General features: G+C 36.3%; 1 protein-coding gene across 2 annotated transcripts in view; it reads right to left on the reverse strand.

The window, feature by feature from the left end:
- The window catches only part of LOC121877701, a 36,745-nt gene that overhangs the window by 6,690 nt on the left and 5,531 nt on the right, over positions 1–24,524 (reverse strand). Inside the window, exons 3-5 of one of the 2 annotated variants that reach the window (XM_042383525.1) lie at positions 21,409–21,592; positions 16,693–16,809; positions 2,994–4,404 (exon numbers count right to left, since the gene is read on the reverse strand). In XM_042383525.1, the coding sequence (XP_042239459.1) occupies positions 4,193–4,404; positions 16,693–16,809; positions 21,409–21,592 (513 nt within the window). In that variant the 3' untranslated portion in view covers positions 2,994–4,192. Of the gene's footprint in view, positions 1–2,993; positions 4,405–16,692; positions 16,810–21,408; positions 21,593–24,524 lie in introns of those variants that run through there. The other variant, XM_042383526.1, reaches the window with a different exon arrangement.

Genomic DNA, 24,524 nt, shown 5'->3' on the forward strand with positions numbered 1-24,524 from the left:
TAACTCATCATACCCTAAACTAACCTAACATACGACCTGTATTTTCTTATGCGATCGAAAAATGTTTTGCGACAGAAATCCTGTTGAGATAATGTGTCTTATTTTTTAAAGTACTTAATCCCATAGTTAAAATCTTAAGGTTCCCCAGATGACCAAAACCAAAATAATCCCAATATTGTTTAGAATGTTTATATGGTGAAATTTGTTGTATGGGCAGCTAATATCCATTGAATTAGTTTATGTGCTTAGTAGCATTTACATATTTAAAATAGGATTACTCTGTTGCACAGTAAAGCACAATTAATTATCTAATAATATTTATTTATCGAGCTGATCAGCTGAGAAGATTGGACAATTTCAGCTGGCTGCTTCCTGCTGGGAAGCTCGCCCCAACCAGTGACGTCACAACCAATCACAGAGCTTTTCACAGTCACGTGACTTTCTAGCAACTTTAACCCTTATTTTTGACATTTTTTGGCAAACTTATTTAAAAATATCAATACCATAGTGAATTTAAGCGTTTTATTTACCCATTGACCGTCAACTCATCCAACGTCATCATCAGTGTTTTAGGGGCATTTTCCAGCTTGCTTCTACTCGACTGATAATCAGCCCACATCATAGCCGCCATTTAGTGGTTCAATCTCCTCTGCAGCACAAGCAAGGACAGTCAGGTTTGTTGAAGACAACCAATAAATGTTAAGTGTAAGATTGAGTACTGTACAATAAAACTCAGAGCATTAACAGCTTATTCACTTTGAGGCTCAAGCTATATTTCAAGATTTGTTCTACTTCTTCTCCTGCCTTAAGGATGCTGCTACTGGCGAGTGTTCATACAAAATAAACTCTTTCTAATAATGACGTATATGACCCCCTTAGTTTCTAAATACATTAACTGCATTCACTACTCTGCTAAACATAGGAAAGAATGCTTCTTAAACTGCTTTGCATTCTGGACCCTCAAGGCTTAAGGAATTTAAATTAAATCACTAAGTCCATTCCACAATGTGGTACAACTGGTGAAGAAACAAAGACAACTTTATATAAAATTGATGCAAGGAATCTACTTTTATGGCCAAGATAACTTTACCAGGGTTGTACAGTACTGTAATACAAACTGAAAGTGTTACCCAATCCTTTCCAGTACCTCCTCCCAACACACTAAATGTGGTGGAGTATAATAATAATGTTTGTTACAATAGGAGAAAATATATTTTGAATTTCAATATGTTTTAACACACTGATGGTCATTTCTGATATATTTTTGATGAACTATGGGCTATTTAAACAAATAGTTCACAGAAGCGTTCATCCACGATGGAAGTCATTTTCAGTGAAGAATTCAACTTTGGCGAGACCTGCATGAAATATAAAATACTTTCCACAAAAAAAAAAAATTACAATTAATACAAAATAAAAATCTTATAACCTTTCTCTCCAAATCTTACAACACATAAAAATTTTTCCAAATATTTCAGTCTATTAAAAACCTGACAGTTCTGAATGGATAACATTGTACAGTAGTACAATGGCCATGAGGGTCAAATGCATGACTATAAAAAATTCTAAGTTACCTTTAAACTAATGCTTCAATCGCAACCAATAATACTTTATATTCAACTCAAGTATAAGGAAGTAAAGAAATAAGTTTAAGTCATATGAGGCTGTGCACAACAGAAGTGTATGTGGCATCGCAGGTGTCCCAAGGTGTCCCAAGTAAAAATAACTCATCATGGAGCCAAAAGAGTGTAAAGTCCTAAAGTCCAAAATTTCCACAACATATGTTGGGCTAAAGGCATCACTGCAGAAAGATCCATGTCTACTCTCCACTCCCTGATGCTGCAGCCATTCAGCGACAACACTGCATGTCACCATCGCAAAATTGCCACTGCTTGGCCAACCAAGACTCCTGACAGAAGTCTTGCAGGCCAGAGCCCAGCATTTCCAACCCCCTCCATTCCACATTTTACTCTGTAGCAGGTGCCAGGATTAACTTTACTAATGTGCTTACCTGGATTATTGTGGTGTTTTAGTGATAACTACTACAGTCTAAAAATGCTACCATGTCACTGTTTTATCAATATAAAACATGTTTATGGTAAATTATTGATAAACATTACATTATAATCCCTTTTGCATCTTGTTTATGCCTACCCTTAAACTAATACAGTATGCATATTCCCCCAAAAATTGAAAAACAATCATTATTTTCCACATTCGGGAGTTGTGTGAAAAAAATAATGACAATGTTATCATCATTAGTTAAAGAGTTATGGTGCTTTGAACATTGCACAACTTTAACTTTTCTGGAAATTTTTGATTTCGGTGTTTATATACTTCAGCCGCACAGTCTCATGTCATAGGAAATGCACACTCCTCCATTTACTTTATATGATCAGTAATATTTCATAAGTTGAGATTCAAAGAATGTGACTAACTGAATATGAAAATTGAGAAATACCAATGAAAATGTGATATAAGTGGAAGCTCAGTCAGAGCACTAAATTGGAGATTGTATTAACTCAAGTATTCACTACAGTGTATTAATAAAGACAAAAGTATCCCAGAGACTGATATCTTGTGTATGATAATACTGATCTACTTTATATGTACTGTATGTTGGGCTCAAAGACCGAATTTGCTCAATGAGCGGAAAAAGCGACCACAACGGGTTCTGGGCACAACAATAATGCCAGAAAGCGAAATACACTATTTGGGTTCCTCTAAAACAGCCACAACGCATTATGGACAGTCTCAGCATTGCAGAACATGATATAATTATAATAACGCTTTGTGGTTGCCACGTTTCTGTCCAGAATGCAATGTGGTAAAGGTTCTGATGCCACATTGTGATCTGGATTATTTTGGTAGCGTCCACAACGAGATGGTTGTTGTTCACAAAGAATCAGAAATTAACTTATAGTTAAGTTTTTATTCAGAGCTGGAGGAAATAAAAATTCCCTCATTGAGCGAATTCGGTCTTTGAGCCCAACATATATATAAATGTACAGTATATCTACACCAGTGACATCCTGTTCCCTTAAAGCTTGTACAGTACCATCAACTTTAAACATTTCCTCATTGACCAACTCTATACCTTGGGTGTAGGGAAGCAGAAGGAAGGACACATTTTGGGGCACTAACAATAAAAAAAGTTGTTGGAAAACTTTCAAAGGCTACAGCAAAATATTAATAATAATAAAAATAATAAAAATAAAAATAATAATAATAATAATGATGATAATAATGATGATAATAATGATAATAATGATAATAATAATAATAATAATAATAATAATAATAATATCATTATTATTATTATAATAATAATAATAATATAAACACTCATAGAACATGAAGATTTTAACCAAAAGTAAAATGTGGCCAAAGTGGAGGATAAGGTCCATCCGATGATTCTTTAATAACAGTGACCAAAATCCAATTTAATTATTTGGTATTTTGGTCTAATAATCAATTACGTAAAACAATGTTAAAGACCAGGGTTTCTTTTTTTTCTACTGTTCCACCAGTTTACCTACACTTTTTTTATAAATCAATTTGGCTCAGCTTGTTCCTCTTTGAGATGGAATTATAAGGTAAAAGCACAACTTATATAGATTCATTACATCCTTCAAGGTTGAACTTAGCCTCTGATACTCTACCCTCACTCACACCTTAGAAAGTGATTTTTCTCGCATATGTAAAAATTTCTAAATATACATGGACACCAATTATCATATCTCCTTTAAGCCTTTCCTTCCTCCACTCCCAGTATTTGTACCTCTTTCAAGAACAATACAATTCTCCTTACCATAAGACCCAGTGTACAGTATTATCCCTCTGAGAAATACTATCATTCACCATTATAGCTACTCCTTCTATATTCTCAGCAGGTGAAGCAAGTGACAATATCCCTCCAGTACATTAGTTACTGGCCGTTTCTACATCTTTTTTTATCCTGAAGAATAAGACTGTATGGAATATACGATGGCTGTTATAGCGAATATGTACAAGTGGTGAAGGAGGAGGAAAGGTGATGATAAGACTTACAAGGGGAGGTGGTTAAGGAATAAGAACAAGAGAAAACTAACACCGAAAGAATGGTGAAGGCTCTCACTTCTCCCACCAGCTACTTCATATATAATCATTATATAAATACTACTGTACTAAATAGATAAATTAAACAGAGAGATTACGATGGTTGAAAGATATCATCATGATGTTCTCTTGTCTCTCTTATCTTATTAAACTCAGTGATGCTTGCAATGAGGGGCTTGGGCAAACCATAGCTCTCCAGATTTAACTTATCTTGGTGACTGTAAAGTGCCAAGTGACAGAGGAACTTAAGCATGGGCACACTGTTCCACATCCTGAAGGGTAGAAGCTCATGCTCTGATGGCTCTTCTGAAAAAAGAAAGAAAGAAAAGAAAAATGGGTTTTTTATACGGTAAGAAATTCATATTATAATAACTCTTCTTAAATACATATATAATATAGGGATTAAGTGTGTACTCTTCAAGAACTTTGCAAGACTTCCACATTGATTTTGTATTTTTGATACACAGGGGATTCACAGGTTATGAACAGGTTCCGTTCCTGAGGACGTTCTTAAGTCGAAAATGTACGTAAGTCAAAACACATGCTATGTGCATACCACACTTACATAACAATGTTTAAAATCCCACTGTATCATAGCCTAAGTCCTTATATACGTCTAAAAATCACTTAATTTAAGAGAAAAGAAATAGAATGATAAAATGCAGTAAATGAAAGTAAAAAATAAGTCATCAGGTAAATTTAAAGTTTAACCTCGTTCGTATCACAAGGCGTTCATAAGTCAGAGGTTCATCAGTCGGGGACCCTGTACTGAAATGTCAATAAAAATCAGGAATCACTCTGGGAACATCAGTATATAATTGGGGGTGAGAGAATGGTCCTGAAAAAACTCTGACCACATTTAGTACCTTGATGTCCACCCAATTGTGTTTGAGCATAGCAGTTAGACTACAACAGTACCTTATCTTTCCAACATATAGCTGGATTCCTCACCTATAAAATGGTGTCCAGAGAAAGTGTGCCATCCATTTAATCATAAAGCTCACAAGTCTGTAATGGAGGCTCACCTGTTTATATAAATTAAGACTGATCTCAATCCTTGCTTTTGCTGCTTCTATTCCTTATCCCTAGGAGGAAGGAAGGAATCTTGACCATTTGCTAATTTTTCATTAAAAAAAGGGTTTTCAGGTTTAATTGCTCATCTATTACCGAGACTGCAGAAATAATCTAGTTATGAACAGTTTAGAAACACACTAAATGCAGTGGAAACTGATGAGAAGCAGATACTGTACAGTGTCAATGTGGCTATAGAGATAATATAGTGATATCTCCGTTAGCCGGAACAATTGGTGCAGAGCACTTCCGGGAATGAGAGATTTCCGGGTAATGAGGCAACTCTCTCAAAGGCGGTAAAAAAAAATCCCTCAGCACCGGAATTTTCCGGGTAACGGAAAAATGTTCTCGGAAGTTCCAGAAATTGCCCATTACATCATCTCTCGAACCTGGAAAAAAATCCCTCATCTCCGGAATTTTCTGGGTAATGGAAAAATTTTCTCGGAATTTCCAGAAAATGACCCTGATTTTCATCTCTCAAACCTGGAAAAAAAACTCCCCCCATCCCCGGATTCTTCTGGGTACCGGGAAAATTTTTTCTTAATCTTCCCGGATAATGTGCCCCTCAGAAATTCGTTCCCAGAGTTGGAATTTTCCGGAAAATTACAGCTTAAGGAACGATTTTCCGAGAAAATGTAAATTCCAGCTATCGAAGAGTTCCGGGTTTGAGGGATTCCGGCTAACGGAGATATTACATTTTTGTTTAGTAATCACAAGTGGTCCCTGCTTAACCTTCTCAGCCTCGCGGGACGCCATTGTGGCGTCAAACATAAAAGGCGAAAAAACTTAAGCTCAGCCTTGCGACGCCAACGTGGCCACGTCCAATGGCCTATATTTCCAAAACACTTCAAATAACTCAAAAACTATTCAGTGAAACTGACTGAACTTTGGAAACCATTTGGCAGACGTCATTTTCTTTGTGTGGGCCTTATCACCTTCCCCGAGACGGTCATCATGTGCTTGGCAATGCAGCATGAAGCCGGGTGTCACTCTGGCCATTAGAGAGAGAGAGGAGGGTGTGCTGCTCGGCCCTTTAAATTATTCCACTAGTTTTTGTGTAATATTATTTTTCCTTATACTGTACCACAATATTCTACATGCTTTGTTCTTTATTTTAGTATATAGTACATATCAATGAACACCATAATACAAGGAAAATGTGAATGGAAATCGAGATGCTACTAAACATTTTCGTACTTTTTCAACTTGTACTAAAAAAAAGTGGCTTAAATTTCAAGAATTTAAAATTTTTTATGGTTTCATACAATTTTCAGACAATTTTACGCTAGAGGAGACCCCATTACAATTAATAAAACAATTCCATGGCAGTGAAATGAACCCTAAAAAAAAAAAATAATAATAAAATAAATTAATTTTTCAGCAAAAACCTCCGAGGCTGAGAGTAAGTTTTCATGCATGCATGTGTCTCAAGCTCCGAGGCTGATAGGGTTAACCACTTGTGCTGAATAAAATTGTCTCAGGCTCCGAGGCTGATAGGGTTAACCGCTTGTGCTGAATAAAATTGTCTAGCATTAGCCAAATAAAATATTAAAAGTAGCTTCCCTACTGTGCAAATTCCTGCTCAACAAATATAAAAAGCTATCGACCTTCACGTATAATGCTGCCTTTAAGAACATTAAAATACTTAATGATTCATTAAGAAATGAAACTTTAACCCTTTAGTTGTGACAAGTGAAGCCTCTCATCCTGGGCTTTATCCCCCCTTGATAGTGACTGTTGGCAATGTCCTGTGCCCTTTTAAAAATGTAAACACTCAATTCCCATGAACCACAATTTTTCTCTAAACCTTGTGGCACCATTCAGACTCCAGTACAGTATATTCTACCATCTTCCTGACCCAGTGGTTAACAGAAACATGAACAACGTCAGCCTCAACCCCCGTAGGTGCCGGATAACTGGGATTAGCAATATTCATCATCCTCACAACTTGGAATATGGAACGCATCACTTACTTCATTTGTCTGATGAGGCATCATCTACCCGAATGCCACCCCGTGGCCATCTGGTGAATTACAATAATGGGCGTAGTAAGTGATGGATGTTTCTCTGTAATCGTATGGGTATACAGTACAGTATAGTGAATTTCCTCCCGCAGTGTATCTACTGTATATTGCGGCTTGTAAGTCGACTTTTGAAGCTCTGGTATAAAATGTCTCCACCACTGGCATCAGACTTTAACTTTACAGCACCAGTAAGTCTCAGTCACTCTGTACCGGGATGCAACTAAATTTCCAGCTCTCACCAACAAGTGTTACCCTATGTAGCATTTTTCCACAAGGGTAACAGTTACAGAACTGAGCCTTAGGTCAGTTTTTACATTAGTCATATTATGGGAGCCCTCACATATACCGACACCTGTCAAAACATTAAAATATCTTTCAGTGTTAACTAAGGTGTCTTAAAACAAGCGTTATTAGAGCAGTTACTTGTAAGTTTTTTTTTTTTTTTTTAAATGCACTTACAGTGCATTCATGTAATGCACCTGGATTCTGTAAACATTCACACAAATGTAGAGTAAAGTTGTAAATAAAGCAGGTGCCTGGGAACAGCTGGCTAGCCTGCAGTAGCTCAACCAATGTTGACAACACTTGTTCATGAATGTCACTAGATTCATCCCTAAAGTTGCTGCAAAGTCGCTAAATACATTAAAAAAAAAATCTGGAGGAATACCGGTACATGTAAGACATTGTCTAAAATGTCAATAATTGTTAACAATGACTTGGTTAAATGCCCAAAACTGTCACAAGTGGCATTAAAGGTAGGGTGAAAACAACACTACATTGGCAACTATGAGGTCAACAGATGAATGACACCCTCTCTCTCTCTCTCTCTCTCTTAGTTGTCCAGTCATCCTTGAATCCTACATGTATTTATTTTTATGAACTGCTATTATTATTACTTATATGTACAGTACTGTATACAGTACAAGAAAGCCTCCCATGACGACGGTTCCACTAACGACGATTCACATTTAAGACCCTGCTTAATTTGGGACCCAATTCAATTTACACCATTATTTTCTTCATATTTACGATGAAGATATTATAAAAAATAATGTAAAATTACATTTCCATATAAATAATAACTGAATCCCAATATGTATTATACAATAAAAAAAAACCACGCTTTGCGCACGGAGGCTGCCGAGCTTGTGAGGGTGACGCCAGCATCTGAACAGGAAAAGGAGAAAAACATTCTCAGGTTTCTTACGGCATTTTTTGTGTCCCTATTCAACATGAGCAAGATATGATAGTGCTGGTTCAAAAGCTAAAAGAAAGTGTACAAGCTTAGCCAAGAAAATAGACGTGTTAAAACGATATGAAAAAGGTGAGAGGTCTGTGGATATTATATGGAGCAAGCAATGAACATAATATTATTTCCCGAAGTGGATCCATTAACAGAATGAAGCATTAAAATCAACAGGGACGTGTAAAAATTATCTGACCTCCACATAAAGATGTGTAATAAGAAAAGAAAGCGGATGTGAAAGGTTCCTTCGACAGCTTTATTATTCAAAGGACTAAACCACCAATGTCAGCTAAACCATAAAATTCAGCATCTTAAGCAGCTTCAGCAACAACTTCAGGTTCAATAACAGTTTCAGCAACAGCTATGATATCTTTATGGAAAGCTTCAGCCAGAGTGAACCTACAGCTTCAGCCAGAGTGAACCTACAGCTTCAGCCAGAGGTGAACCTGATGACTTCGTCATCTGAGTAAAAACTCGCACAATATTCATTGGCTGTCCTTATGTTTTAGACTTTACCACCATTGATAAGTAGAATTTTTGTTTTATTATTCGTAAATATTGCTTAAAACATATATGAACAGTAAATAAGTGTTGCTTTCATAATCACATGTAGAGAAATGACGATATGTTTTCACATGTATGCACTTACTGTTCATACACTGGCGTTCCCAATCATCTCCCCTTATTTCTTTACCATTAGTGGTTCGCTACTTCTAGTGTTCCATTTATTAACTTAAAACATAGATACAGGTACATTTAGACCCCGACTTACGACGGGGTTAGGGACCCAAATCCAGGTCGTAAGTCCGACATAGATAAAAAAAAAATTTAATAAAAAATCTACAATGAAATACAGTACAGTAAAAGTAATGAATAATGATGAATGGATACAGTACAGTGAAAGTAATAAATAATAAGGAATGGATACAGTGTGACTGAGCACTTAACCTTTAATGTAGTCAGCTGAATGCACATGGGGCCCCCATAATTTTCTAATTATACATGGAGACTACATTAACTGGAAACGTTTCGGTATAGAAAATGCGTGTCATTTAAATTTTTTTTTTTTTTTTATCTATATCCGAGGCGGTCGTAAGTCCCGACGGTCGTAAGTCCACGTGAGTCGTAAGTCGGGGTCTAGGTGTATTCACTTTTTTAAATTAAGTTCACTACAGCTACAACCAGGGTCTTATTTTCTTAAATTTCTAATGTAGAACCATCGTCACTCACGAAAACAATGCTGTCTTGTCTCCTCTTGTGAGTTTTCATATTCTATGTATTATTAATGAATTGCATTGTTCATTTCACATATATAAAGATTAATTCAATCAAATACATTTTCAGTAATAAAAAATAATGAATCTTTTGTACATATTCTTAAGATAAATGAATATGTTTCCTTGAGTGCACACGTATACATTGGCGTTCCACTATCAGTTACTTTTTCTTTAATATCAATGGTTACTTCTACTGTACTGTACATCAAATAATATTAATTAAAACATACATATTTTTTACATTAATTTTACAACAACAACAACCAGGGTCTTATTTTCTTCAGTTTCAGGTGGATAACTGACATTATGGGTGTAAACACTGACAACAATGTCGTCTCTTATCCTCTTGTGTATTTTAATATTCTACGTATTATCAATGAATTGTATTTTTAATTTTGCATATATAAAGATTAATTCAATCAAATACATATTCAGTAATAAACAATAATGAAGCTTTTGTACATATTCTTAAGACAAATGACGCGGTATCCCTAAATGTGCACGTATATGTTGGTGTTCCCAATCCATCTCTTTTTTTTTTCTTTGCCATTAGTGGTTAGCTACTTCGATTGTTCCATTTATTAACATTAAATAACGTTACTTAAAACATATAATATTCATTTTTTTACATTAATTTTACTATAGCTACAACCAGGGTCTTATTTTCTTCATTTTCTCGTGTAGAACTATCATCCCAGACTCCCGGCTGTAAACACAAACGAAAACAATGGCATCCCATCTCCTCTTGTGTGACCATATTATTATTTATTTATATTGTATAAAGTGCATTCAGAAACAATATTTAAAGAATTTAGATTGCAATTTTCATTAATTGTATTGTTTTGGGGGGAAAAGAGGGTAAAAAGCCACACAAAAGATACGGAAAGGTCACACTGGGGAACGCATCTCATTATTATTGCTTTATATTAATGATAATTAATGATTCATGATACAATGATTCACCTTACACTGCAATATTGGAGGACACATTACCGTCGTTATTCGAGGCTTTACTGTATATTATATGATATATATTGAACTGCTTTATGAGTCTAACAATTAAGGGACACTGACTAACAAAAAGAACCAGAATGTGAAGGATTTTGAAACTTGAATGGTTTACATTGGCATTAAATATTAGCTTTACTTCTAAGCAACTTTAATTTTTTAATGTTTTAGTTATAAATAAAATAACACCTTTATTTTAATCATTTACCATGACCGGAGGCTGTAGACTTTGTTCGCTTGTTGCCATACACTGACAGTACAGTGTTCTACCATATACTGTCAGTATTGTACAATGTAAAACATGCTTTGTTATCATGTACGTACCATAATTATTAAGTTTGAAAACTTTTTAACTTGTCAATACTGTATATTTAATAATAAACTATCAGTACAAGTAAACTGTCATTACATAACTAGTGTACAGTGTATCGTAAATATTTTACAATTGCAGGAACTGTATTATTGCGATTGATATTTGGGCTAATAGCCTCGGTGGGACATTTACTCCGATGTGGCCGATTTGTTCACACCACATTCATGTGCCCAGGTTACGTTGGTTAGTAAAGAACCGTAGTTGACATCAAAAGATATTTTAATATTTTGAAAATGCTACAGTTAAGTAAAGCTTATTTGTGAGTGCTAGAAATTAAGTTGCATCCCACTACTAAGTGACTGAGGCCTACCAGTGAAAACACCAACATTAAGTCAAGCTCAATAACAGTTGCCCTCCTGAAAAAAACAAAAAAACATGGGAGAACTATTAAAAATTAAACGTTGGCAAGTTTAGCTAACACTGAGGGCATTGCTTTCAAATTGCAGTTTAGGAGGGTCAACTTACCTGCCAACTGTAGGCCAAGATCAACAGTTTCAGTTGAAATAATTGAGGTCAACTTACACTCCAGGTCGTCTTATAAGCAGCAATATACAGTAGCTACAAATACAGCTAGGGATGAGACATACAGTATAACCTCATATCATGTCTTTTGTTTGAATAAATTTATGAATGCAGATATCTCTATATTTCTCCTGACTAATATAATAACAATAATAAGTTCCCAGTAATAGATGGATGAGTACTGTACAAGTAAGTAAATGATATTAAGTAAAGAAAGAAACAAACAAACTCCTTTTAATTAATATAAAATGTACACACGAGTAAATAAAGTAAAAACTGCTTCTGCAAGATAAGAGGAGAAAGTAAACCACAGTCATGACGATGTCACCTGAAGTACGAAATTCCATAGAAAAGTTTCAAGGATACGTTTATGCTGGACTGAACAGATGCAAAGCTTATGACAGGTTTTGGGTCACTCAATGCTACCACTGCCAAAAATTGGGACACTTTGTTTCAGGATGTCCCAGGAAGCCTGGTTCTCCAGTTAGTGCCTTCTGTGCAGGCAGTCATATGTCTAGGACATGCTCAAATAAGACCTTATCCTGCTGTGCAAACTTGTTCCACTTTTACAGTACCACCCGAGTCAATCAGTCAGTCAGTCATTTTGCTTCAAGCAAAGATTGCCCTATGATGACATCCAAACAGAAAAAAAATATTGAAAACACTGACCGTATTTGTTCAAAAAATTTGTAGCACCCCCTTGAACCTATTAAAAGTAGGTCTGCTTAATATCCGTGTGACCGGAAGCAAAGTGTGTCACGTTAATGAGTTTCTGAGGGAGTTCAGCTTGGATATCCTGTGTAACTGAAACGTGGTTGTATGAAAGAGACGTCAACATTATTGGTAGTGCTCTTTCCAAGACATATTCTCTTGTTCATGTTCCTAGACCTGCTGCAGGAGTTCCAGGTGGCAGAATGGAGCTGATCTATTCTGTGATCCTGCTCAACTCCTTTGAATTTATGGAGGCATTAATAAATCTTGATCACAAAGTTATTAGAATTGCTATTGTGTATCAACCTGGTCACCCAGGTACAGAGAGAGAGTTCATGGATCAATTTGGCTTGTTTCTTGAGACTTTCTCAGGAAAGAACGGGCGACCGTTGATATGTGGTGACTTTAATTATTGAACTGACAACCCATCTCTGAAACCTTTTTCCTCCGAGTTCTTGGAAATTCTAGATTTAAAAAATTTTGTCAATTATGTCTCATGTCCAACACATCTTTCTGGACACACTCTAGACCTAGTTTTGTCTCCTGGTGACTGTGTTCGTGTATTAGATGTTGCAATTACCCCGATAGATCCAGCAGTCTCTGACCATGCTTTGGTTACTTTTGGTTCTAATGTCCCAAAACCTCCTGCTTACAGTATAACAATTACTTCAAGGAGCCATAGAAACATTGACCAGACCCTGATTGATCAGGAAGTCAAACATTCTTTGAACTGGGAAAACAACTCTGTTTTTTCGTCTTGAGGAGAAGGTTAAATTACATAATGATGTCTTCCAGTCCATTTCAAACTATTAATATCTAGAGGTCATGAAGAGAATTACAGTACGAGATAACTCATTGGTATGACTCATCTTAAATTCTCTTCGTAGGGATCGTAGAAGTGCTGAATAAGAATGGCGTAGGCGGCGAACAGACCATACTAAATCAGAGTACTGTATATGATTGCGCATAAGGCTGTTGTTAATTCAGTGAGGGCACGCAAAGTTGAAGACTACATAAGTCAAGATGCGTCTCGTGGCAGTGATAAAAATTTTTTTATACAGTTATGAATGGGCTGAGGTCTGGAACTATTATGCCTTCTTTCACTTCAGGATGCTCAGCTTGCCTCAGATTTGTCCTTGTTTTTTAGGGGTAAACAATATTTTGTGCTATATCAAGGACTCAAAGAAGACTTTTTGTTGTCTTGATCTTGTAAATGTATCTAAGGTAACACTCACTTATGAACATGTTGCAGACTTTATTTGTAGAATCATAAATAAATATTTTGCAGAGGGCAATTTTGTGCGATTCAAGAAATAGGCTTTATTGTGTCCACATTTAAGAAACCTGGTGTTGATACTAAAAATATGTCAAATTATTGTCCGGTCTCCAATCTCTCATTCTTGTCAAAGATCACGGAGCGTGCCAAATAGCGTACGGTGATATCTTATTGTAGTACAGTATTTCTTTTTATTCTCAAGTCTTTGACTTGTAGTGTTTCGAGCACTTGTGAATTCTTTAGAAGAACTAGTGCTCTTGAGAAACAAAAGATGAGCTATTATTATTAAATCATAAGTTAAATACTATTGTGTGATACATTACTGTTTTTGTTATATAAATATACTGTAGTTTGGTAACACAGAACTGTAATAAAAAACTAAACATTGTATAATACATACAGTACGACATTAAATTACAGTAACACATAGATATTGTACAAAAAAAAGTTATATACGTACTCCAGCTCCTTGCCCGGCTGGCTGGCTGGTCAGCTGTTCGTCTATGTAACATGTCACCAGGAACTTAATACAACACAATAACTCATCTTAGTTGAGTGTGAAATTTATTAACCAGGCACCAAATGTACCTAAATAATGTAGGAATTATGGTGAAATTACATAATTTCGTTCTTAACGGGGTCGGGATAACGGAAGCCTCCCAGAGGGGGAACTTTTGTGGAGTCGTTTCACCCTCAACCGTCACTACCTACTGTACTAACCTACTTATACTGTAATTCCTTTTCACTCATTATTTTTCTTATTTTATAGTTTTATATTATATTTTCTTTATTTCTAAGAAACACTTGAGCATTTTTTCTGGTTGAAATTGTGGGAGTGAAGGGGCTGAAAGGGCAAAAATGGGGGACTTCAGCACGAGAGCCAGAACGAACAAGTACCTTTAACATGCAAAAATATACAGGTATCCCCACATTTCGGAAACTCAGGTTGAGAAAATTCGCCCATATCGAGTCTGTGAATGATGATCACTGAATTCGGCCCACACCACTGGACTCCATTTGTTTATATCACCCAACATGTACATTTGATCCCTCAACCCCAGCTCTTCGGTTTAACACTTATATACATATCTTATTCAAGCTATCCAGTGTATTAACCTTACTCAAGATGAATGTAAAGAGGCCACCAAGAGCAGGCGAGAGCAGTAGCGCTAAAAGAGCACGTAAAGGAATTAAGCTGAATATAAAACTTGACTTTTTATGGAGCTTGAGGCAGAAGAAGAAACTTAGCCCCAGATTGCAAAGACATTACGGCTTGCTATGCCTCCCAATAATTCCCATCGCACCATCTCACCTCACACAGCACTCAGCATCGTTTGTGGCGAGTTAAATTTTAAGTACAGTATTTTATGTATTTATTATCATATTATATCATAAAATAATCAATGTATGAGTTTAAAAATGTTTATTAACATTCATAAGTGTGCTTGTATCACTTCTTTTTACCCAAAATGTTTCTTTAGAAATGCATCTCCAATTATATAATGGAAGTCAATGAGAAAATGGGGATCACATTACGGTCAACTTTTCAAGGACTCGTCCCTTCCCTAGAACAACGCAATCGCAAAACTCACAAGGCCGTATTAGTTTGGCAATCCATATAAAGGCAACGGCTTCCCACCAGCAGTGTCATCAATCAACTTCCTTCCAGTGAATGATTTTACAGCAACATATTATCTCATTAATAATAATAGTTGCCCCTCATGTAACGAGGATGGCCGGCCCAAGGGCCACCTAGGCGTGAATTTGTTTTAGGTGTAGAAGCTGTCGCCAACACAACAACCACACCATAAGTTAACGAGCTGCATGACCCAGTGCCAAGAAATAGTCCGAGAAGACAGGACAACTCGCGAACTACACTGGCTAACCATTACCCCAGAACACGATCCGCAAATCGATTAACATCCAGGTTCCCAATTACTGCTGGGTAGACAGAGGCAAATGGCGTAAAGAAACTTGCCCATAGTTTCACCCTGCCCGGGGATCAAACCCGAGTCCGCTCGCTTGCGAGGCGAACATGCTGACCATTACACCACAGGTCATCCTGTTATATGATTACTTACTGTATGTAAGATTCACCAAATAAACAACTACCTATCCTATTAGAGAAATATATTATTTTTATTAATCAAAGTTAAGTTACATAGATTAGGTTACTTTAGGTAGATTCATATGAAAAGGAAGTTAGGCTGGTTGCTGGCTTGGAACTGTTCCACTGCTACTGTTTGAGGTTGGTCGATCAGTGGGAAGTGTTTGTCAACAGTCAGAGGCTACACAAAGATGGCATTGTCAAGAAGACAACAGGTTTACTCTTGAAGCAAGATGTAATTTTTTTTCTACAGATACCTTTTGTTAGGCAGTTAGTGGGTAAACCCTGACCCTTGTCCTTAACTATTACCCAAATTTCAAACCAATTATGTCACAGACCGACAATTTTTTAAACTGGACTCCTGTGAATTCAGCGAGACACGTGGAAATTTTAGTCCAGTGGTCCTGAATTCCAAAATTTTAGGTTATTAAATGAACTAGCATGAGGTCCTGTTTGAACAATGTCCCATTTGTTGAACACAGTTACATACTAGATAAAACAAATAAATGATTCAGTTAATAACCTTGCAAGCTTTTCAAACTCATTCTTTTACGTTACCACTTACAAGCTCTACTGCTGGTTTTATTATCCAACGAGTCACTCATTTCTGTCCTTTTCTATTCAAAGGAATTAAGGCTGGTAAAAGACCCAATTTAACTGTCCAAGAATGCAGACTAGGCATTGAGGCTTACCATACAACACTTAAAATAATACCTCACTTATCAACACTTACCTTCATTACCTGTGCTGTCTGCCACCACACAGCCAGGTTATATCTTCACGATCACATCCATACTGACAGAGATTTGTAAATACATCGATACTTATCATGAAGACAAAAAAATTTTCAAAATTTTTTAACTGTCGTGCAAGTGATGCATAAATAAAGAACAGATAAGTATGCAGATGCTTCACCTTAACCCAGAATATTTAGTGCCATGAATAATAATTCAGTAAAAATTAAAAAAGAAAAACTTACCAACTTCATAATCATCTTCCACCATTGACTGCCAGATCCGGTGAATGGAATAATCCCGATTAAGTACAGATTTCAGGAACACTTGTGCATCAAAGCTCACATAAATTTCACCTCCACCTGTAAATCCAAATACTCCATTAAGCTTCTTTATTAATACACATCAGTGCAGTAACAGTTTCATATTCTCCTGAGATTTTTGTTCCTTTTTTTGGGGGGGAGAATATACAGTTTAAATTATGTACCTTATACATAAACCTTGGCTAACCCTCACAAGCATGGAAAATGGCAGTAAAGCATTGATGAACATAAATTAAACTTGAGGAGTGTTTGTTCCAACATCACTGTGTGGCTATGATGCTAAAAGTTCCCAACATCACTACATCACTATGTGGCTATGATGCTAAAAGTTCCCAACATCACTATGTGGTTATGATGCTACAAGATCCCAACATCACTATGTGGCTATGATGCTACAAGATCCCAACATCACTATGTGGCTATGATGCTACAAGATCCCAACATCACTAGTATGTGGCTATGATGCTACAAGACGCCAATATAAAGACACGAGTAGAACAAATGAATATCTCATACAGGATGTTACGAGTGTCCGCCATAAGTTTCTGTTCTTGTTATGAAATACTTTGATTCAGATGGTGTGTGGTTAGCTCGAGCAGTTCCGCTAATTACTCATCCACACTGAATGATTCGTCATTTAAGTATTAACTTTGTTTATTACATTGTGTATTTATTGTATTATGTTTGAGTATATTATATTTTATTGTATTATTGTATATAGGTTAGATAAGTGTAGGTAATTTAGATAAAGTTTATATTTTGGCCAATCAGGATATAGTACGTTAGTATTTGGCGGTAGAGAGGTGACGTCGGTGACCTACTGGTACACTCTAGTCAGTCTTGGGAGTTGGCATTTGACAATTGAGATTTGTTTTGCTTGATATTGATTTTGTGTGATCTTGTTGGACCTTTACTCAGCCACTTCCAAACATCATATCATTATTGTTATTTATTTTATTTTGTCTACATATGTGGTGGTGGGAATAAGTTAATAAATGTTCATATTTTTTTTTTATTTGTTAAGGTTTTGACCTGTTAACTTGACCTTTGTTGGGAGAATTTGGGATTAAGAATATAATAATAATTACCGACATATTTGAAAGACTTAAGTAGTTTGTGTTTATGTAACGAACTACCCAAGGGTCATAACACAGCGTTACAGGAGTCTTCATACTTCCTTTGATTTATAGGAGCTTGTTTATACGGCAGATTCTGAGGAAGAACATTTCCTGGAACACGGCCCTTAATCTAACCTCTACAACAACCTCATATACCAGGAAAGGAATGGTAAAAATCTAAATCTATATCAAAGGAGCTGAACTGGAGTCAAAAATGGGAATCTTGTTTGGTGTTTCCCTTTTAACCACCTGTGTACAGGGCCCCCTCTCTCTGGCATTAGCCAAATGAAGTATTAAAAGTGGCATCCCCAGGCTCTAGAAGAACAACTCCAGCCATTTTAACTAGTGCACAAACTGTTCAGAAGAGGAAAAAGTTTACAGGAAATAGATAAAATCTGACTTAAAGGGAGAGAGAAAATACTGTATTGTTTTTCTTGGCTAATGTAGACAACAAGAATCTTTCCCTTAGGCCCCGGGTGACGTTCCAGAATGTCCGACTAGCGCGCCCCGGGTGACGTTCCAGAACGTCCGCCTATTTTCCCACCATGTTTTTTTATTAATTTTGGAAATGTTGATTTTTGTTCTCGATTTAACCCCGAGTGGGGGTATTGCCAGCAGCACCCTAACCCGGAGCTTAAGGGTTAAACAAAATCAGGAGAAGTCACCACAAGAGCAGATTTGTAGTACTGTATTAACTAAATACAGTACAAGTACTGTAGTGCCATTTACAGATCCACTTGGCAGTGCATCATGGTCTTTGCTATCATCAACTTTCATACTTGGTGAATTTTGAGTCATATCTCCAATTTTTTTCAGAGAATACTTGTACAGTATTACCCCGCCTAACGCGGTTTCACTTAACGCGTTTTTTCATATACGCGGTGCCTCACCAGAAGCGAACTTTCACTTAACACGGATTTTTTCCACATATACGCGGTGAGTGTCCGGCTCGACTCGAGACGCTATTTTTAGATTTTGCCCCACCCGCCACCCTGCCTGACTGCCTGTTTTAGCTCATAAAATTCATACAAATTACCCGGCCAGAATATAATTTACATTGCTGGAATTCTTATAATTTGGTGATCATTTTGAATATAAACATCATATATTTTGCATTAGACATACAAATTTTAGATAAAATGTTTTCTCTGAGTAAATATGTTATCTTTTGTGCAAAATATATAACATTTATATTCAAAATATTCCTGGTCTTACAAGGAATCCAGCAATGTCAATTATATTATCCTAACTTTAATCTGAGGTATTATTTAATACAAAATGTTAAAATTTATTTTTTTCACCCACTCTTTCTCTTGAAGGGAGGATTGGTGGGGGGTGGGGGGGAGGGTTGGGACTGACCGCGCGGTTGGAAGAGGGGGGGAGGCAAGGTGGGGTACTTTGATTGACAGATAGTGTCGTGAAGAATATTTTTTTTTTTTTATTAACTGAAGATATTTGTTTTAGCTCATAAAATTCATACAAATTACCCGGTCAGAATATAATTTACATTGCTGGAATTCTTATAATTTGATGATCATTTTGAATATAAACATCATATATTTTGCATTAGACATACAAATTTTAGATAAAATGTTTTCTCTGAGTAAATATGTTATCTTTTGTGCAAAATATATGACATTTATATTCAAAATATTCCTGGTCTTACAAGGAATCCAGCAATGTCAATTGTATTATCCTAACTTTAGTTTGAGGTATTATTTATTAAAATTTAGTGGTTTTCCCCCAAAAATTTCTCAGAGAGGGAAGAGCCAGCAGTGTAGTGTGAGAAGAGGGGGAGGGAGTCGAGTCCATTATTTGAATGGACATTAACTTGGCGACTGTATTTCTCTATTTCTCTTAAGTATTAATTGTGTGCATGTACCATCATAAAATTAAGATGTTATTTTTACTACAACATAGTTATGTGTCTTCAAAAAGTGGAGTTTGGGGGTCAGGCTGGTTTCTATTGGAGTTAATCCCATTTGTTCTGTTGTTCACTTAACGCGGGACCCTCTGGGTTCTATTGACCGCGTTAAGTGGGGTACAACTGTATATTCATTCTGCTGTTGACATCTATCTTTTATGGTTTCCTTAACTCAGCTGCTGAAGGAAGGAGATGAGGGTAAAGAAAAGAGAGGAGACAAGTTACTACAGTAGTGATCATAGGTAAGGAGAATTGTTTTCTCTCATACCACACCCCTGCCTTCCTTGAGACTATGTATGTGGTCATGAATTAACAGAATTATTCCTGATATAGGATCCTGCTCCCCAAATAAATTTCTCTTTCTATAAATATTCCTGAAAATTACTGTAATTAATCTCTACACCAAAATAATGTTGTCATACAGTTTAAACTGCAACATTCATCATATGATGCCAAGATTTTCACCCCAATGTTTTAAAATTGTGCACCAAGATTTGCTTCACATCTTACGGTAGGCCTCCTCACACTACACATGCATCACCAGGCCTACAGTTGCCTTTCAGTCATTATGGAAGAAGCACACTCATTGCTGTCAATGGCAGTCTGCCCCCAAGAATATTCTCAAGTTTTGCCCCATAATTAACCATGAAAGCCTCAGCTCCCTTGAAAAGTTTCTTAAATTTCAAACACTGAAATAAAGGAGACATCAAATGCCTTCTTTGTGGCTGATGTGTGGTGCAGACCATGATGTCTCAAGACTATCAACCCTGTCAGGTGAATTATCAGTCTGTGTGGAGCATCACCTCTAGGGTATTTCAGATCACTGTACGAGTCCTAAGAACTTCACTTACACACTGGTACACATCCAGTCCCATGATCTGGGAGCTCATGGAATACTTTGGACAGTCCAAATCCCTGATCAATGGTTACTCAAATCAGTTTACCAATCAACCTAAATTGAGAATTCCCTTGAATAATAACATAAGTATGACTACTGCTATAATTTGCCAAAAAGGTATTAAGTTATAACAAAATATATCTACATCATATAGTTTCCTTTAAAAGCTAAACAAAAAATACAGGGCAAAGCCGAGCTCTGCCACCACTTCTGGTCAAGGTGACAGCAGCCAGACTGAACAGTGAGAGGACAGTGAAAACAGAAGTCTGGTTTGTTTATATTTTCTATGAATGGAGCAGAACAGAGGTACAGCCTTTCAAGGAGGGTCTAACTTGGTACAGTACAAGTGATTTTGTAGTCTTATATTTCAACAATTATTACTCTCAGACACCTTCTTTTAGAACTGAGGTGTCCAGCTCTGAGAGGGAGATAATTACAATTCTGAGACAGTGTAGGTGCATTATTCCATTAAGTAAAGTTCAATAACCTGAATGCAAAGGAACTTCTTGAGCTAAATGCTTTATAGTTTTTCACTTTATGCTTTATTTCTGTGAAGACAAACGTACATCTGCCATCAGCCTTCTGCAGGTGGGGAAACAGACTTTCTCCACATAATATGGTTACTGTATATTTCTAATAATCACTGTTACCAGCACACCTCTAACATTCAATCCTGAAATGTCTTTTCTAACACTTACCTCTACAATCAAATCCAGTGTAGTCACAGCCAGCCACAAGTTCAATGAACATCCAGGTCTTGGGTGCAAATTCCACACGTGCTACAAGCTCATAGTCGCGCTGCTCCACTTCATCATCTTGAAATTTTATGTGATACAGACGATCTACTTTTTCAAGATCAATCTTGAGTTTTTGTAGGTCCTCCTATAAGTTGAAGTAATGTAACATTCAAAGAACAATTGCATACCCAGGGTGGAGGGGGTGGGAGGTTACAATGGGTTTGATGGTTGGGGGGGTTTTGGAACTTAAACGCTGCTCAGTGATCTGTGATCTTCCCAACCCATCTGCCCTTTGCAGTGAAATAATAATGTGGAAAAACAAAATGGAAAGGAAGTTTGACACGTGACAGACCAGCCGCTGCTATTGCTGCAACCAAGGCATGTTCACAACTCCTTAATGTTTAACAACTACTGCAATTGCTAACAACTGTTCCTGTGATGAGCTGCTGACTGTGGCAGCCATACTCAGCACTCAGGAAGATAAAATGGACACGAGATCTACAATGAGTGAAGAACATCTGGAGAGGTCGACATTGACGGAAATTCATAATAATATTACTATAGAAGTTGATAGTGTGATTGATGATTTTTCTGGGCATATAAATTTTTGTCTTTTCATGCTTTAACTTTTGTGTCTGCATTTTTTTATTCATATCTTACCATCAGTTCTGCTGTTAAATTACGACTGATTATTTGAGCAGCCTTTATAGTGCCGGTTTTACCCAATGTTTTTTAATTGTAGATTCATTACCCATTATTATTCTGTTCCTGTTTTTGAATTTAATATTTTTACCAATTGCAATATGTTTACCTTTTCTAATTTAATAACTGCCAACCATATATACTCCCCATGTCAATTATAATTAGATACTGTACTGTATTATTTACTTGGAGCCTAGAGAGTATGCAAAAAATAAAAGTACATATAATAGTATTGATGTTTCAGTGTGGCCCCCAGTGGTGGTACATGGGTATGCAGTGTGTACCTACTTCTCAATTTATGCTCCTTTATAATTTTTTTTGTTCAACTAAAAACTTATTCAAAATATTTATTTTAATAGCAACATGTAATCTAAATGTAATATTGTTGAAAGCCAGCTACAAATAAAATGTTTATTATTATTATTATTATATATAAGTACAGGGGGTACCCGAGTTACGAACGGGTTCCGTTCCTGAAGACGTTCTTATGTCGGATTTGTATGTAAGTAGGAACACATGCTATGTGCAGACGTACTTACAGAACAATGTTTAAAATCCCACTATATTATAGCCTAAGTCCTTATATACATATAAAATGATTTAATTTAAAACAAATGAAGAAATAGGATGACAAAATACAGTAAATGAAATTAAAAAATAAGTCATCAGGTAAATAGAATACAGTACTGTACTGTACTATAAATTTTAAGTTTAACCTCGTTCGTATCGCAGGCGTTCGTAAGTCAGGGACCTCCTGCAATTCATCGTATCAGATAAAGTATTAAATATTGACCCTAGGATATTTCCAAATAACCAGTTCATATAGTCACAAGATTTCCCCAGCTGTAAGGGCTTGCTGCACTCGCCTAACCCATTTCCACCACTGATGACCCCCCACTGAGATCCTGGGTACGCCCCTATCTTAGAACACGAATCCATTTAATAAAACGCAGTCATTAAAAGCTACCCCCATAACATTCATCTTAAACAACAAACAGCTTTACATGAATAAGTGGTCTCTACACTTTATTTTACTCTTTATAAAGTGCTCATTATTATCCGTTGCTTTATAAGTTTGGTGTCATTTATCTTGATACAGGTATACATAATAATTAATGAAACGAGAAGAAGTAATGATGAATGTGTTCTCAGAAAACGTGAATTTGTTTGTGACTGACGTTAAATTTTCTTTATTTCAAACTTTTTTCCAATCATATCTTGAATGTTAATGTGTTCAAGTAGTTTTATCTTTACATACATTATATTCAGCATTAGAGTGAGTCTGAACTGGGTATCCTGAACAGTTTTATATGGATTTATTTGCAATATATCAATAATAATCAAACTTATGTATGAGCCAAGGAGCTGCAAGGGGGTGGGGCTTGTACTGTCAGCTAAAAAAAAGAAAAAAAAAAAAAACATAGTACAGTAACAATTAGCCACATCCTCACATATTATACTAAAAATTCTTAGCTCCTTCAGTTAAGAAGGACCAGAAAATGTCTTTCATAAACTTACAACAGAAATAGGAGTTAAACTATTCAAATACAGTGACCCCTCGTTTAACGAACGCCTCGGTTAACGAAATTTCGGTTAACGAACTGCCTTCCATAAGGATCTTCAATTCGGTTAACGAACAAAAATTCGGTTAACGAATTTCTTACGAACCGACCTCAACATGTTTTCGCTTGCACTGACCGGGCAACCAGCTTTAGTATCAGTCCGCCAATACATTAATCGGTTCTAGGGCTTAAATTCCTTACTATTTTAGTAAATATCAAGAAGTTTATACTATTCAATAATTTTAAAAGTTTAATATTCAATTTTTTAGTCATTTTAACAATTATTGAACATAATTGAAGGTAAAGTGACTAGTTTAATGCGCGGCATCCAGCCTCTTAACACAGCAAACAGGCGTTAGTCTCTCTCTGTTTTCACTGGAGGTAACATCTTGCTTGAGACTCTCTTCAACTAAACACTTTTTTTCTGTGTTTCCAAGCAAATTATTGGTCATTTTGAAATATATTTTACATATTGACAATATATAATGCAGTGCAGTGTTGATTTAAAGAAAATAATCTTGAATTACACCAGAGAGCTAAAATTTTATGGGTGAAATGGCACCATGGGGTGACTTCTCTTCCACCCCAATGCCTTCTCTTCTTCCTTCTCCTCCACCCCCATTCTAATTCCCATCATCATCATCATCCAGGAGCCTTCTACATACACACCTCAAAGTAAGTGAACTTTTCTACCATTTTTGTTGAATTTAGGAAATTTTCGGTGAGCTGGAACCAATTACCCAAAAACCCATTGAAACAATGGTTTCGGTTAACGAACTTTTCGGTTAACGAACGACCTTCTGGAACGGATTG

Source organism: Homarus americanus, unplaced genomic scaffold (assembly GCF_018991925.1).
Source record: "Homarus americanus isolate GMGI-L3 unplaced genomic scaffold, GMGI_Hamer_2.0 scaffold24523, whole genome shotgun sequence".
NCBI classification, from domain to species: Eukaryota; Metazoa; Arthropoda; class Malacostraca; order Decapoda; family Nephropidae; genus Homarus; species Homarus americanus.